The sequence below is a fragment of the Aplidium turbinatum genome, chromosome 2 (assembly GCF_918807975.1).
Source record: "Aplidium turbinatum chromosome 2, kaAplTurb1.1, whole genome shotgun sequence".
NCBI classification, from domain to species: domain Eukaryota; kingdom Metazoa; phylum Chordata; class Ascidiacea; order Aplousobranchia; family Polyclinidae; genus Aplidium; species Aplidium turbinatum.
In genome coordinates this window covers 55,451,130-55,468,193 of record NC_137473.1, presented here as the reverse complement: position 1 = coordinate 55,468,193, position 17,064 = coordinate 55,451,130, and the positions used below count along the sequence as shown (strand labels likewise).

Sequence of the window (17,064 nt, the reverse complement as noted above, 5' to 3'; positions counted from 1 at the left end):
ATAATCATGTTATTGTTCTAAAACAAACACGACTAATTTGACAAGCTTGGTGGATTTCACAGTATGCACATTTTTTACTACCAATAACGCTTAAGATTACCGGTACTGATAAATTTTCAGCATTTTGCGTTTTTTGGAATTTTTTCAATTATTGCTGACTTTGCTGTAAACCGGCTATTAAGCAGAAAGCAAAATACAAAGTTTGGAATTTTTTATGGTATTTTCATTTGATTTAATTATTGTGCCTACTGCACGTAAGCGGCAGTGTGACTCAATTGATAAAAGCATCCAACTGGTATTTGAAGGTATAATTATAAGCACGGCGGTTACCTCAGTGGTTTGATTCTTGATCAAGAGGTTGAAGATTCGATACCCACTGCCGCTGTTGCGATTCTATTCATGCATAACTCACAAAAAGTTCTTTCCCTTTACAGTATATTATATTCAATTTTTCGTCATGTTGATGAAAACAGTTCGTGCTGCATGGGATGGGGCAGCGCGAATCAAGATAAAACAAAAATTATCGTTATCGGACATTATCAGCAATAATTTTATTGGACATTATCGGCCATAATTTATTGGCGATGATTAATTTATCGTCATCGCTTAAGTTTTTTTTTTGATTTATCGTTTATCGTTATCGCTTTAGGTATTTTTCGTTTATCGATTATCGTTATCGCCTGAAAAATGAGTTATCGCGCCCAACACTGCGCACAGGACCGAAAATACCCTAAGAGCGGCACTGCTCCTGGTCAATCGAGAGTGCTGATGGTCGTAAGGGGAACACAGTTTGAGGCGTTTAGCTCGTAGCAAATAAGAGCAAGGTATACAAAGAATACCCCACAAAGAAATCCTACTACGGGCGAAGCCATTTCAAGCACAACGCACCAGGCCATGCACGACTCACAAAATAGTGTAAAGCTATATTTTGGCTGACTGAATGCTTAAACGGGACTTTTTGGTTGATTGACCGGGAGGCCGGAATAAAACCTCAGTAGCCTACCGGCACCAACCCGTTGAGAGAATAATTTTGGCCCGTATCAATGAGATCTTCAGCCCCCAAATCAAGACACTTGTGAAAACAAAACACTCTACATCCAAAGAATACAATATCAATACTTTTTTAAATTTCAGAAGCGGTTTGGTTGAATGACCAGGAGCAGTGCCGGTTTTAGGGTATTTCGGGCCCTGTGCGGAATATGCTTTGCAGGCCCCAATGACAATGATCCAATTGAGTAGTGTAGCTAGGAATTTTGAAAGGGTAGGGGAGAGGTTTGATGGTCGGCGGGTGAAGAACCCTCAACGACGGGGGGTCTGGGAGGCCACCACCAAAAAATTTTGAAAAATTACTTTGAATTTGGGGCATTCTGAGAACATGTTCAACAAAAATGTGGGTATGAATATTACGATAAAATGGTGCTGTCCGGTGGCATAGCAAAAGGATAAGATCATGCTTTTTTTGGCATTTTTCGGAAATAAAGCTAGCCTATGTCTCCATGTTGAGTCTGGATGCAACCTATTTCGTCTCCTGAAAAGATCGAGAGAAATTTTGAAATGTTTGCAGCAACTCCGATCAGCGACTTCGGTTCTGTTTTTTTTTCTCGATCTTTTCAGGGGACGAAATATGTTGCACCCGTTGAGTCTCTATGTTTTCTTGTTGTTTATTCCTTTGTTGAATTTTTCCATTGGAAATGACAAAATAACTGCATTTTTTGAGTAAATTGCGGGCCCACTAATTTGCGGGCCCTGTGCGATCGCACGGTTTGCACACCCCAAAGACCGGCACTGCCTGGAGGCCACGACAAAGCCTGACAAAAACATGGCCGTTGAAGGAGAAATAGCTTAACTTAATTTGCTAATCAGATTCTATAATAGTAGGCTATACATAGCGAAGTATGGTAGCCTACACAATAAACTTACATCGCAATAACATTCGCTTTCTTTTTTAGGTGTAATTGAATTAGCTATTTCCAGAGGAGGACGCAATCGTGACCGGAAAGCGTTTGATCTTCTTCTTGGCATTTCGTTGCTTTTTGTTTGTCCGATCAGTGGTTCGCAACAACACTTCAACAGTCGAAAACTTCACCCTGCCAATCTTGGTAACCGGCCCTACGTCAAAAGCCTCTTCAAGTGTGCGAAACTACTAGGAATAACATATCAAGACTTTGTCAATCCGAGGATAACGATTCAAAACATGTCATTTATGCCATTTTAAAAGTATAACAAAGTTTTAGTGGTTCGATATATGGTAATAAAATGGTTAATAATGTGATAATATGACTCGAACCACGAATATTCAATCCAACAATACTTCACTTCAATTCCTTTTATTCCAAAATATCTTGATGACGTAGCTTCAATCGTCTGAAGTCAAATGAGCAATATGAGTCACAGTTAGCTCAGTGGTTACGCGGCGCCCGATTGAAGATCACACGGCGCTGGTTTGACACTCGGAGTGTGCGCTTGAGCAATGCATTTCAGCACTGCTCTCCATTCAGCGGCAACTAGTGAATGGGATAATTCCCCGGCAGCAGTACTTCAACAATCGGAATACTTCACTCTGTCAATCTCGGTAACCCGCCCTGCGTCAAGAGCCTCTACAAGTATGCGAAACTACCAGGAATAATCTATCAAGGCTTTGTCAGTCCGAGGATAAAGATTCAAAACCAACCAACAGTTGCAAGAAAGTATAATTACAAAATCACGGCAGACCCCCTGGTCCCAGCCCCTGAAACCCTCTTTCAATGCTACTGGGTATTGTTAACAGGTATGCTGTGAGGTATTAAGTTGCTCGCGTTATAAACTATAGGGTGTCATACTTGTTATTTCTGATAACTGTTCTCTAATAAGTCTTCGGATAAGTGATATAATGACACTCATCACCGATATTAGAAAAGGCTTCGTTTTTGACCACTAGTAACGGCTGTGACGCGAATTTGTTCTACCGGTAAAACCAATCAAATTACATTTTGATTGTCAAAATAAACAAATTGTTTTTTCACGTTAGCGACATAAAAATTTGATTTTAATTTTGTGTTTTCAAGGAAGCCAGTTTCTGTCATGTCTAGATCTGAAGCTGTCAAAATCCCAAAGTCAACCCACCTTTTTCAAATTTGGAATCAATTAACAACAATGCACGAGTAGCACGGAATTATATTTAATGTCTCGTACGTAGCTACGTTACGTACGAGACTACTACGTACGTACTAAACAAGCAAGCACCTATATTCTTCTTATCAATTATTGCTTATAAATCATTTCATCCACTAGGTGGTGTTGAATGAAAAGTTGTCCTTGAATTACTTGACAAACTGTACAAGTCTTGGATTGAATCATCGCTGCTTATTCTCACCATGTCATCTTTTTCAAAGCCAGGTGGCCATCCGTTGAGTTATCGGGGAAAATTTTTATTTTTATTTTAGGGACTCTCGATTAAGTTGATCGTTTCCAGGTTGGCTGAAAATATTTTTCGTTATTTTAATGTTAAATCAACTCATTAGAATTTTCACAAAAATCAATAAATCAAACAAAGTATGCAGTTAGTCAATAACCCAGCACACTAGCCGGTTATTTTGGTATTAGGAAGCCATCGCCCTCAGGAAAGGAGGAAATTTGGATCAGATTCTTCGATGTCACGTGACTCCAAGACTGCGAGCATGGAGGCCTACATTAAGATCTGAGAAAAACGTCACAGGCCTCATACAAAAAGTTATTTTCAGCGAGTAAAGAAAATACAATGAGTTTACACAGCATGTCAACAAGATTTCTTGTTTATTGCTTTTGGTTATTGTGTCAATCTCTGCCTAAATTTCGATGGTTGACGGACGTAAGCAGGCGCCCAGTGGGTTTCATCAGCCATTCTGTTTATAGTATGTCGCTTTTCAATTTCTTCATAATTGAGAAGCTGCTTTCGCAAATGTATGTGGAACCAAACATGGCGAAGTCAAGTTGCCAGTCAAGTCTGATTCTCTTCATGCAAAGGTTTGATGAGACAAAAAACGTTATTAATGTTTTGGCTAGTTATTTTATCTCCAAAGTCAAGGGGTATTTCAATCGCACACTCTTTATAATCTCCCTTCCCGAAAAGCTTTACCATGTTTACCAAGTGCAGTTACAGCAACTTTGTATGAAATTTTCAAGGCTGCAGTTGAATCAGATTTGGCAAAATTAATGATCGTGTTGTTTTGCTTGGAATAGCTGCCCTTTTGTTCTTTCAAAGTTGCTTTCCTAGACGCTTCGTGGTATGGTCCGTACTTTTTTCGTGCATTGTAGCCTACTGCTATAATTCCGCTTTAAATTAAAGTCTTCGGAACGGATATTACTTGCGTAGCCGAGTGGTGAAAACGTCTGCGCGACGTTCGAAAGGACGTGGGTTCGACACCGCTCCAGAGCACGCGGCTGTGTCTCGGCGAAAGACACTTAAAGGCAAGCCAAAATAAGGGGAACAGCTGACTCGAAGACTATATGTCACTTCGCTGCTTCCTGTCGTCTGTTGTATCGCATCTGTGATCGCTGTGTACTGTATGTTATCGCAATGGGCGCAAATAAAAGCATGATTATTAATCTATCTCTAGTCTCGTAACTTGCAAGCACACTAGACACATTGGTTTATCATTGTTTTGGCAAAAAAATGATTTCCCTCCTAAGTAGAATTGAACTTTCTGTTTTTCTGTGAAACTTTTTTTTTTAAAGTATTTTTACAAATAATTTTTTTTATTTGACTAAGTAGATAAGTTAGCAGACAACAAACGATTACTGCACTGAGGATTAGGGTTAGGGCAAATTTAAAAAAAAAGTTTGTTCAAAAAGAAATTTTAAACGACGTAAGCCAACCAGTGTTTCGCGACGCACAGTTTGAGAACCACTGATGACGTTTACATGACGTTACATGAACGCATAATAACAAGGTCAAAGGTTGAGAGTGAAATTGTAGTGGAGCAGTTGAAGAACAAATGTTTAACATTTAACATAGTTTTCTATCAAACTAAAAATTTTCCTGTGATCAACTTTGAGAAATATTTACACGTCCGCCAGTAGTCGCCATTCAGCGGCAAGTTTTTACGATTGGATGATTACAATGTCAACGATTACAATAATTGTTAGCATGTTATATAATTATGACTACGATTACAGTTACTCAACATTTTACATGAACGGATTACGATTACTTGTTTATTCTACGATTGTGATTACGGTTGTTCAATATTTCAAACACTCGACGATAATTACAAAATCTGAAACGAGCAGCATTGATACGTCACAATGGCGGGGTCAAGGATGGGTGAAGTAATTTTCCATTCGTTGTTGGTCACGTGCTGCGTTTCAAATGATACAGAAGAGATTATGAAATGTGCATAGGAACCAATTATTATACAAACAGTGAATAATATAGACAAGGGTGAAGCTTTTCTGTCAGGGCAATATGAAGGATGGGTGTCCTGAAGAATGGTGTTATGGTATTATAATTCAGCTGGATAAGGTGTAACGATGGTTTAACTTTCGTAAATTTTACTTTGTCAATTTTGGTGACCGGGCCTATGTTAGTGGTTCAATACCTCTACAACAGGGTGGAGAGAAAAAAAATGATATCAAAAAAACAATTGTCCAGGTCCAGATTTAGAGAAACAATAGCCCTAGGCTCTTTGTCTTTTGAGGCCAGAACATCACCATAACAGCCACAGAGACAAGTAGCCTATTTTAAACAACTACTGATACCATAGTGACTTATTAGTGATAGAGAAATATGCAGGCAAGTGTTGAAATTAATTATTTGAAGATAACCAAACTTTACAATTTAATTGTAAACATTTTGTGAAATATTAACTTACTCAACAACAATAGTGATCACGTAATGCATAGATCCTACTAGATATTTTCTCACTAAATAGTCTAATTTAATACACATAAGAAACGAACTATTACTAAAAATACTTAGATTGATTAAAAAGTTTTTTCAAGCCAGGGCCATGTGAGCACCATCTTGGGCTCTCCCCAAAATGATGATGAACTGTTTTATTTTGATCAACGACGCACGAGTACAAAATAATTGACACGGCGAGAAGAACACAATAAACATAGCCAGGTCAGAGACTTTAAAGAACCGGCCTGTCACGCCCCGTGGAGGCGGGGAGCGGCGTGATTATGGGGTGGCGATGCACCCGGAAGGGAAGTCCACCAGCTTAGGTCGCGGGGGCCAGGCTGGGGAGTCTAGGTACCTGTAGAAGGAAAGTGTGGATCGAGAATTTTGTGCGACTCGTCCGCAAAAGTTAGAGTGGCGGAACGGGCCAGGGAGACGGGCTTTGCTTTCTGCAAACGCAAAAAGGTCAGCTCACGACGGGCCGGGCGACAGAAGTTTTATAAAGCCAGGCAGCGCCCACGTCTCCATCACGTGACCGTAACACAGGTACGTTTGACTCCTATACCCGGTCTGCCCGTAGGCAGAGCGGATAAACTTTGGGGTCTCCCACGAGGAAGAGAAGCTTAGCTACAAGGACGATTTGAATACTCGTGGGAGACGAAAATTATATAAAATCTGGAGCAAAGGCTCAATTAATTGGTGTAAAAAAAAAGATGGTAAGTGGGAATATATTGTATGCTTTACCTACCGAAAAAGTGTTGACGTTGAACCAACGAGCACGGATGTGCACTGGCCAGACGTTGAGGCAGGTTCGCCCAGAGGGGTCGGGGGGACTAGCGATCGAAGCGTAGATATGACTAGGCTACGTTACCAGGAAAAATATAGAATAGTGGGATGAAACTTTGGAGGTTGCATCGAGTTGATCGGGAAATCATGTTTATCGATGAGTTAAAAGCAACGCGAGGTTGATCCGAGCGGGAAAGAGCAGCATATCGAGAGAAGGTAGTGTGTGATAATCTAAAATATTGAAATGTGAAAATACAGATCCAGTGTTATTAATGATATTACGTCATTGATAGATGATATGAGTCCATTCACGATATGCAATATATACTTCATTCATATATTGCTATTTTATTTTATTGATGATGATTGTATTCTTCATTGAGCTGCAGCATGCTGATGAAACGACAATTGTTTACAGGTAAATTGATAATGAAACAATGGATTTAACATACTACGATGTCACACAATTACTGGCGGGTTTTGAGGTTTGCTGTCTTGCGCGCTCGGATGCTTACTGCAGAGCTTCTGCTGTTGGGGAATTGAGCTTCTGATCGCTGGAATCGTCTTTTCTATGACGTAGCCCCTCCACGAGTGAGCCCGGCGTTCCAAGCTTTCCGGACACGGAGGGAACCTTCGATTGAGAGGGAGGCCACTTTTCTAGCCACCTCTGCTACCCCACGAGCAGGAACACCCAAGGCCGCCAAAGCCCGAGAGCTCAACGGAGCATAGCTCCCGAGGGAGCCTACGACGAACGGAAGTGACAGGACGTCCCTGCAAGGGCGCTTCCTGTCTTCCAATATGTTTATACATAACTCGCCGTACTTGTCGTGTTTCCTGTCGGCGGCTTTTCGAAGGGAATCCGCGCCGTAGTCAAACGGGCAAGTGACGTCACATACAACCGTGACACCGTCAGGGCGTTGCAGGACAATGTCAGGGCGCAGATCAGCACCGCCCGCTTCCACGTGTTGTGGAACCGTACTATCTATGGTAAGCAAGGTTTGCCATTCGGCAGGTACCATGCTTCACGATCTCCCACAATACTGAATTGTGTCGTTCCGTGACAACAGGCATCACGGTAGGAACAGTGGTTCAATATATGAGGGAGAGTCTCTTCCGCTTTCCCACACGCGCGACATATGGCAGGTTTATATGGGTGGCCATGGCTTGGTTTTGATTTCAAGGGAAGTAGGTTTAGGCGGGCTTTATAAACAAATGCACGGTTCAAGTGATCCAGGAGCTCCGGTCGCCGAGTCCAAGAATTCAAAAATCCGGACAGACAGTGGGCACTGACCGTCTTGCCTTGGTCAGGTTTGGATTCCCACTGTCTCCTCCACCACAAGTCATTGTGTTGGTGGAGGGTCGGAACCACTTTTTTTCTTAGGGGATTTTGGAGCTCCCCGTGGTCAACTCGAGACCGCCATCCGGACGTGCGGACCAACGTACATTTAGACGACGGGTAGCCGCCGGGACGCGACCCCACAAGCTTTCGCCTGTTGGGAACGGTCGAGAACGGGCACCTTCAGGGGGGCCCTTATTCAAGTAACTGGCTAGCTGGCACGGGGTAGGATCTGGAGTGCCGAACCTCAGACTGGCACAACGCCTAAGCTGCCCGAAAGCGATGGCAGAGACACGATCGTCAGGAGACGTCAGCATCTTGAAGGCCTGGGCTATCGAAAGCGTGTCGCTTTCGCGACACAGATTCAACACACCAAAGCCCCCCAATGCAGGCTTACAGTAAAAGAAAGCGTTGCGCGCCCACCTGGGAAGACGCCACGCCACCTTCAAACACTGCAATACCAGTCGATCGAGCTTCAGAAGATCATACTGTCTGAAGCGCCGCACTCGCAGATGGTATGACGCGGACGGAAGAATGATAGAATTAAGTGCCAGAAGTTTCTGGCTTGGAGTAAGGAAAGATTTCATTAAAGAGGAAATGTGTTTCTCCAGGGTGGAGATGAAAGGTTTGGTAAGGGACGCATCCGAGGCGTAACCGGTTCGAGCGCCAAGATATTTGTACGTTTCGCCTTTGGGGATGACTCGGATTTCCTCCCCGGCTAGGGAAAAAGGTTCCGAGTCGACCCGCAGACGGACGCCGACGCTTTCCTATAGGATAAGGTGCCACACTTGCGTGGGTTGAACCGTAGCCCGGACCAGGAAGAGAAGGAATCAGTAGTAGATAAGAGGGAGATTATCTGCTCGCGATCGGAAGAAACGAAACAGATGTCGTCGCATATGCCATACAACGTACTTTGATATCTTCTTTAGCAGGAAGGTTGTAGCCGCAATCCGTTTTGTCACAGACGCCCCTGAGGAGCACCTCGATGACCAAATTGAATAGCAGCCCAGACAACGGGCAGCCCTGACGGACTCCCCGCCCCACAAGGATACGGTCGGTTTCACCATTGCCACAGCGGACGGTGCAGGTGTTAGCGACGTATATGTCGGAGATGCACTCAATAAGGTCTGTGGGGGCGTCGAAATGACGCAGGACCTCGGCTATGCATTCGTGCCGGACACTGCCAAAGGCGTTTCGAATGTCCAGAAACGCAACCGACACAGGCCTTTTGCGTGACTGTGCATCCGAGAGGATGGTGTCGAGCATGAACACATGCTCGTAGACGCCCTCCGTGGGCATGAATCCTTTTTGCTCTCGGCTGATAACATTCCCCTCCACCGCCCATCGCTGCAGGCGTCGGGCCAATACGGCGGCGTAACTCTTATATATGTTTCGGCAGATGGAGATGGGCCGCCAGTTGCTGACGTCGTGCAGATCACCCTCAGGGTCTTTGCATATGAGTGTGATCCTGCTGGTTCTCCACTGGTCCGGTACACGACGGTTGATCCGGCAGGTCTCGAAAAGGCTGGCCAAGAGTCCCCCTCTTGGGTCCAGGGTCTTCCAGAAACCTTAGGACAATCCGTCAGAACCAGGGGCGGAACCGACATCAAGCGACTGGAGGACCGCCTCCACCTCCCGGGCCGTAATAAGACCTTCACCGTCATACTCGAAACGGTGGGCGTTCATCCACTCAGGCATCCGCGAGCAACTCCCAGCTTTAGGAGCGGTCATGTCACGTCGAAATCTCTCCTCAATTTCTTGAGGGGGAATTTCGACGTGAAGGTCGCAGTTTTTTCCTTCAACAATCCGACGGGCCGTTCCCTTTGCGTCCCGCGAGAAGGCGGCTCGCAACTCCACTCCCAGTGATGGCTTACAAATAAGACAATAAAGCGTTAAGTTGTGGTCGCAAACTTTTTCAATGTCGGGAAAAATCACATTCATCATTTCAGCAAAACGTAAACAACTCTAAATTTTTTTCGAAAAAGTGTTAGCCTAAATATAAGATAAATGGACAATACAAAACTTAATGTCAGAAAAAGTATCGCTGTACAAGTCTGTGGAGGGCTTGCCCTTCGAAAAATTTTGATAAATCTAATCTTGTTTTGGTCATTTTTGGCGCACTATTTTTTTTATCAACAAGCACACTTTGTATGTAATCAAATGTTCAAATTGGATTTGTGTAGATTAAGTTACACGGCGGGAAACAGATCACATGAGGTGCACAGTAGGCTGGCGCAAAATCTCAAAAAAAAAATTTCTTTCTTTTAAATTTTTCGTCAGTTTGGAATATTGTTCCTTTTGGTAAATGTATCTCCTACACCAAATTTCACAAAAAAATATTAACGTTTGACCCTGGTTCACCTGGTTTGAATTTTTTCAAAATATCGAGTTTTCGCTTATCCCTGAAACTGCCCACTCGCTATCTTCTAATGCACTCTAGCATCTCAATGGACACAATAAGAGGCAGTAACACAAACTTGTAGCAAGCAAAGTGGTTTAATTAGTAACTTCATGAACACTGACACGTGTATTACTCTCAAAATGTCGAATTCTACCACATTTCAGACATGATTTTCTTCGTGCACCCTTCACGTAGTAAATATCTACTGCTTTCAGTTTCTTGAATCATTTGACGATGTTTATCGATTTTCATAGGCCAACAAAACTTTTTTTTATATAAAGGCAGGACATGTGAGAGTCATTTTAAGGTATTTCGAGGCCCCTGATTCTGAAAATGCACTAATTTTTCTCGAATTGGCTTTAGTTTTTGAGTTACAGCAAAAATATTTTTTTCGCAATTTTGAGCCCCTCTCGATTTAACGTCGTGTCGTTTACTACATAGACAAAACTGGAAGTAATCCCAGGCACATTTCTGAATTGTATAAACGCTATTTGGAACCAATCACGTTGATTACAACCCAAACAAACAGCTATTTAACGTTTACTGGCCTAGTAACAATCAAAATATGATGTGAAGTAAGCCTGAGGATACAAGATGTAGAATATATAACTTGTGTTTCGCATTAAGATATTTGTTGACTTCAACAGTCTCAGACTTACTAAGTAATTAGCTACTAAGTACAAACAAAATGCATAGCCTACATTGTTTTGCTTACCGTAATAAACTATAGACAAATAAGCAAAACAAAGCTATCGATGAACAAACGCAACTCTTGGCCTACTGAGCAACACCCATCAAGGTGCGAAGGCCATTTATATAATTACAGAATACAAAGTTATGTTCTTCAGTAAAGTAGCTGCTTAGAATTTTATCCTTGCTGCGGAAGAACGTAATCTTGGCCTTGGAGTCAAGAATGCCATGTTGATCGAGATGAGGAGCCAAGATTGCAGCTACCACTTTTGATAACTAAATCTTTAACTACACAGTAGGTGGTAGTAATGGTTTTGAGAAAAAAACTTGACCTTGCTCCAAAACATTACTAAAGGTATTGAGGTTACTCTCAGTCATGCCCGTTTTCCTATTGTTTCAAGAAAATCACCACTTGAAACTAGAGAGGGCAAACAAAAAACAGAAACAGCAACGTCCAATCGTCCATGCAATGACTACCTTGCACACTCTATGTAAACATGATGTTCCAATTTCCTTCGAACATCCTCACCGTGCAGAAGTATCAATTTTCATGGTGATTCCACGGCTCTCTTTATGCCATGGCACTCTGAACTTCTTAGCCTTGAGCCCAGAAACGGGTTTGAGTGAAATGTTTGCATACTTTAGGAGGAACCCAGGACTTATCTTGATCACCCAGCTTCATGTCAAAGTAATAATAATAATGCTTGTTTTTATGTAGCGCTGTATCTATCGCAGAATGCGTTGGTCCTCTGCGTTGCCTCATGCAGCAAAATATATCTGGGTTGTTTGTACAGCATCCTACTTGTCAAAGGCATATTTTATTAGCCTATATGCAATTTATTTAGCCTATAGACCAGAAAAAAAAAACTTCTTGCAGCAAAGACTTGGCCTTAGCAAAGGCTTAGAATAAAACTTCATTTGTACAAGTATCCAGTTCAGTAGGACTACCTTTTCAATATAAAGCTGCATTCATAAGCACATGACTTTCGGGATATTTTTCTTGTGATGTAGGCCTACTGATTCACAACTGTTTTCATTGTGTATTTATGTCTCCCTTACGTTAAACACAGTTCATTTCAACCTTTGCTTGCGTTTTGAACTTTCGTGCAATATGAACCAATTGAACTAGACGAGTGCAATTATGACATCATAATGGTAAACAGGGCTAAAAAGAAGTAATTTGCTAATTGAAAGCTTTTGAGAAATGACTTTAAAAATATTTTCATTGTCGAATATCTCGAAAACTAGAGCTAATTCGAAAAAACTAAGTGCATTTTCGGAATCAGGGGCCCTGAAATACTCTAAAATGACTCTCACGTTTTGTACCAAAATTTTTTTGTTGGTCTATGTCAGGGATGGCGAACCTTTTTTAGTGCATGGGTCACAAAAGAGACCTTAATCCTTGAAAAAGCAAAAGTGGGTCATACATTTAATTACATGTTAATGCAAAACTACATGTTAATGCGAAACTTGCTGCTGCATCTTCTCTGCAAGTCTTATTATCCTTGGTTGGTAATCCGTAGTTTTTAGCTTCACACATGCAGCACTCATATCTGAGCTGAGACGATTCCGTATGCTTGATTGTATAAAATTCATGTGCGAAAATAAAGATTCGCACGAATATGAAGAACCAAACAACGTTAACAGAGCTACTGCAAATCTTTTCATAGTTTCAAACGAGTTTGGCAGGAAGTTCCACTCTGTAAGAATTATATTTTCAGCATGGTTTTCAACAGCAGGAAAGTCACAACCATCCATATCCGTTTTCATTTCAATTTTTTGTAGGAGATGATTTAAGTCTACAAATTCTGATTTCCAAACTGCACTTTCTTGAAAGTCCATCATTTCCATTTCCAAGTTGTAAAGACGAAGCCATTCGAAGTTTGATAATTCAAGATTTTCAAATTGAATTGCATGCGGGAAAAGAATGAACTGCAATGTAATATCTAGCTTTCGGAACTGGGTGAACCTTTCTGACATTACATTTTTGGCCTCTTTCGTCAGTAAAACATACTTGTTGTTGTTGAGTGCAGTTTGCTTTTGTTCATAAGTTAAATTGGTGCTGGTAAAGTGCTTCAACAACTGAGGAAAATATTTCAGCTGACCTTGTTCAATGTTCAAGGTCTACAGAAAAAATAGCGAGTTTCTTCTCAAATGCTTTAATGTGCCCAAACATGGATAATACAATATTTCCACAGCCTTGCAATTTAGTAACTTATTGTAGGCTAATGCATTGTGAAATCAGCGAAAAAATGTAAATCATTCAACCACGTACTTTCGCTTAACTCTGGATATTTTTGATTTTTTTCAGCTAAAAAAAGTTGTACTTCTTCCAACAATTCAACAAATCGCTGTAAAACATTACCACAACTTAACCACCTTACACTGTTGTACATCAGTAAGCCAGTAAATTTACTGTCACACGCGTTCAATAAATTTGCAAACTGGCGTTTATTAAGAGCATGAGATGCAATATAGTCGACTATTTTTGTTACCACACTTACAACTTTTTGAAGAGATTTGATTGATTTGGCGCAAAGGGCTTCCTGATGTATTATGCAGTTAAAATAGGGTGGGGCCTTATTACAAATATTTAGTGAAACATTTATTCTTTGCTGAAATATTTGTTTAAATTTCATTATTTTAAAAAAAACAAGTGGGTCACTGAAAATCTGTGATGGGTCACTTCGTGACCCGCGGGTCAGTGGTTCGCCATCCCTGGTCTATGTTATAGATTCACTGATTGCGAAAAGACTGTAAAATCAACTAAAATGACACTAAAAGCATGCACTATTAGTGACTCTCAGACTTGGAGTAGGGTGAAGATGTTCCACGTGGAAGTTAACAGAGGAACTGACGTCAAAATCACGTGATCAAATTTTGAGAAATCCTCTCTTCAGATACTGCTAAACCACTTCGAAATTTACTAATTATTCAGAAAAAGTCAGAATTTCTCCTTGGGTGAACCAGGGTCAAAGGTCAAAACCCAACAAAAATTTTTGGTTTACAAATATCAGTGAGCAAAATGGAACATTATTCCAAACTGACAAAAATTTTAAAGAATATCAAGGAAAATGAGCCACCCTAGTGCACAGTACAGGCAGAAACACAATTTGCTTGAGATATCGACTCAAATATGAAGAGCTAGATTGTTACTGGTTCAGGCGTTTGGTTGTTTTTTTGCCAATTTGTGGTCGATGTGATACATTTAGAAGAAAATGTTGCATAGAAAATATAAACATGGATTTTCCGAGCATTTTAAGCCAAAAGCCATTTTTCAACCTCTTCGAAAGTTATTGCAGATTTGCCGATTTAGAAGGTCACATGAACTTTCAAGGTATTTAGCCACCTGGGTGGCAGATGAAAAAAATCACTTTGAAAGTTGTACTTTTTAGACATCTGGTTTTTAACTATTTCGCGCCCAGCATCATTTTAAAATGATTTGTGGTTGCGAAACGCCCAGCATCATTTTAAAATGATGCCGTTTGATGCGTGATATAAGACTTTGTCTTTGTAGCAGAATATCTATAAACTCACTGGTCCCTTGTAAAATGCTTATTTTATTGATATTCTCGTGTTTTTCAAACAAAAAATTTTGCTCAAATTTGACAAAATGTAATTACTTTATCCAACACTTAAAAGAAAAGTATGTAGGCCTAGTAAAGGAACAAGGCATGTTTGATTTTTTCTTGACACTTCATATCATTAGGAAGTCCACTGAAGAAAAAAAATCTTTTTAGGTTCTACAGAAAAGGTGGGAGTATTTTTTTGTAAGATGCTTCATTTTCACAAAATTTTTAACAAAAAACAAAGTTAAAAAAGTACACATTTTGAAAATATTGGATTTTCAAATATGCTGTATTAGGAAAGTAGGTTCTAACATTTATAGTCAGAACTTGAAATTATCTTTCCAATGAGATATTCCATGTCAAAATACACAATCGGTGTCACGCGTGTCAACTCGTTAAAGTTAGAGAAAAAATAGCAAAAATGCCTGGGTTTTGCAGCCAAACCGTGCAAAATCGCTGGGCGCGAAAGAGTTAATATGAAAAAAAAGTTGATTTCACTCCACTCTACTCTGCAAGTGGCGTACGCGAAACTGCCAGGATTAAGCTCTCAAAGAAGCTTTCTAAGCCGAAGACCAAAGACTCTATTCATTAATCAATCACATTTGATGTTGACAAACAGCGAATAACTGCTGATTGCAAAATCGTAGTAACGTTTTAAAATTGCTACAACGATCAACATGATCAAAACTGCCATGATGAAGTTTTTAAAGAGACTTTTTTCGTCCAAGAACAACTGAAAACTTTGATTTTGATTCAGACGCGAGTGGTAATTTGAAAAATGTCTATGGAATAATCATGAATTTCATACTTAAACAGGCAGACTAATCCCTTTCAAGTTATTGTAATGTAATCACCGCTTCAAGATAAATATGAAAATATTTACAAATCGGTTACCATTACATAACAAACTGTTTACGATTATCCCAGATTAGTTGCTCATTGCTGACGATGAAAAACAATGAGATGTTTCTATCGATGTCATTTGACGTAAAAGCAACGTCTCATGAATTTGAGCTGAACTGATGATGATGAGTGATATCGAAGGCTAGTGTTGTTGAGTTGATCGTGTGCAACTATTGTTGATTTCAATTTCCAAAATATTTCATCTTCAAAAATTAAAGTTTGATAAGTTTTGTCAGTCACCTGTTCAACATGTGACGTAATCCATTCGGAGTGCGATGTAATTGTGGAATGTTTCAACAACAAGCCGGAAGTATCTTGCCACCAGAGGGCGTGGGAAAGCACGAAGGACGTGTGTGTTTCTATCAGTGTTTCCTTGGAACACCTGAAGATGTAAAAATGTTATGTAGAGTTTCTCAAGCTTCCATGGAACAAGCAAACCCGGTATTTGAACCGACGTCGTTTGTAACATTTGACGATAGAGTCGATTAATTTTTATGAATAGACATAATAATTTATACCTCCCTGTGCGCTACAAACATTAGTTAAAGAGTTGATTGGTTGTACAAAACATGAAAATTGCGAGTAGAATGTTGCTCATAGTTCGAAGCTCCAAGTTTTCGTCTGACTCTCTTCAGGAGCACGGATGACGTGGATGTTTATAAAAACTCTTGATCCGATCCTTTACCGCCAAAAAGAATTTGTTTATGTCTTCAAGCTCCTTCGTTAACTTGAATTCTTTTGATTAGTCAAATTTACATTTCGTTTTTCTTCTACTATAAATACTTCACCACATTTAGGTTTGTTTTATTCTGAAAATAACTCTAGAAAAGTGTTAGACGAAAATCTGCAGCTTCGAGCTAAGAGCAACATTTTACTCGAAAATTGAATGAGGCTGTTCACCAGGCATTTAGTTAAACAACATGATGCGTTTTACTGGTGCAAATTAAGCTAAATAGTCGGCTGCGTAGCCAAGTGGTGAGAGCCCTGGGACGGCAATCGAAAGGGCGCCGGTTCGACACCTCAAGAGCATGCGGCTGTGTCTTTGGCAGGACACTTAAAGGCATGCCTGAAGGTGGACACGAAGATTGGCTTACTCGCCTTCCCGTCCACTTAATCTAAATCTTCAACCACTACGTGTAAACCTGGATACGACAAACAAACAAACAAACAAGCTAAAATATCACAAGATGTATAAAGTGACAATCTGCTTTTATTCCGACGTTTCGTCAAGCAGACACGACTGACTTCTTCAGGGAGATAGACCAAGTAGTGACTTCCTGTCTCGCATGGAAAAACACAGGACCATGTTGCTGAAATCAACTAAACACGCAAAATGAACATTCAAATTCCAGACAAAATTATCGTGCTCAAAGTTTGAACTACAACATGGTCCTGTGTTTTGCCATGCCAGACAGGAAGTCACTACCTGGTCTAGCTCCCTGAAAGTCAGTCATGTCTGATTGACCAAACGTCGGAATAAAAGTAGATTGTCACTTTATACATCGTCATCGTGTGGTAGTTT

At 40.7% G+C, this 17,064-nt stretch overlaps 1 protein-coding gene across 2 annotated transcripts in view; it reads right to left on the bottom strand.

Moving 5' to 3' along the window:
* The window catches only part of LOC145764529 (lactadherin-like), a 51,771-nt gene that overhangs the window by 4,511 nt on the left and 30,196 nt on the right, over positions 1–17,064 (bottom strand). Inside the window, exons 5-6 of one of the 2 annotated variants that reach the window (XM_082576146.1) lie at positions 15,783–15,924; positions 4,726–5,315 (exon numbers count right to left, since the gene is read on the bottom strand). The exons of the other annotated variant lie outside the window; for it this stretch is intronic. Of the exons in view, the coding sequence (XP_082432272.1) occupies positions 15,787–15,924 (138 nt within the window). The 3' untranslated portion in view covers positions 4,726–5,315; positions 15,783–15,786. Of the gene's footprint in view, positions 1–4,725; positions 5,316–15,782; positions 15,925–17,064 lie in introns of those variants that run through there. 2 annotated transcript variants of the gene reach the window in all.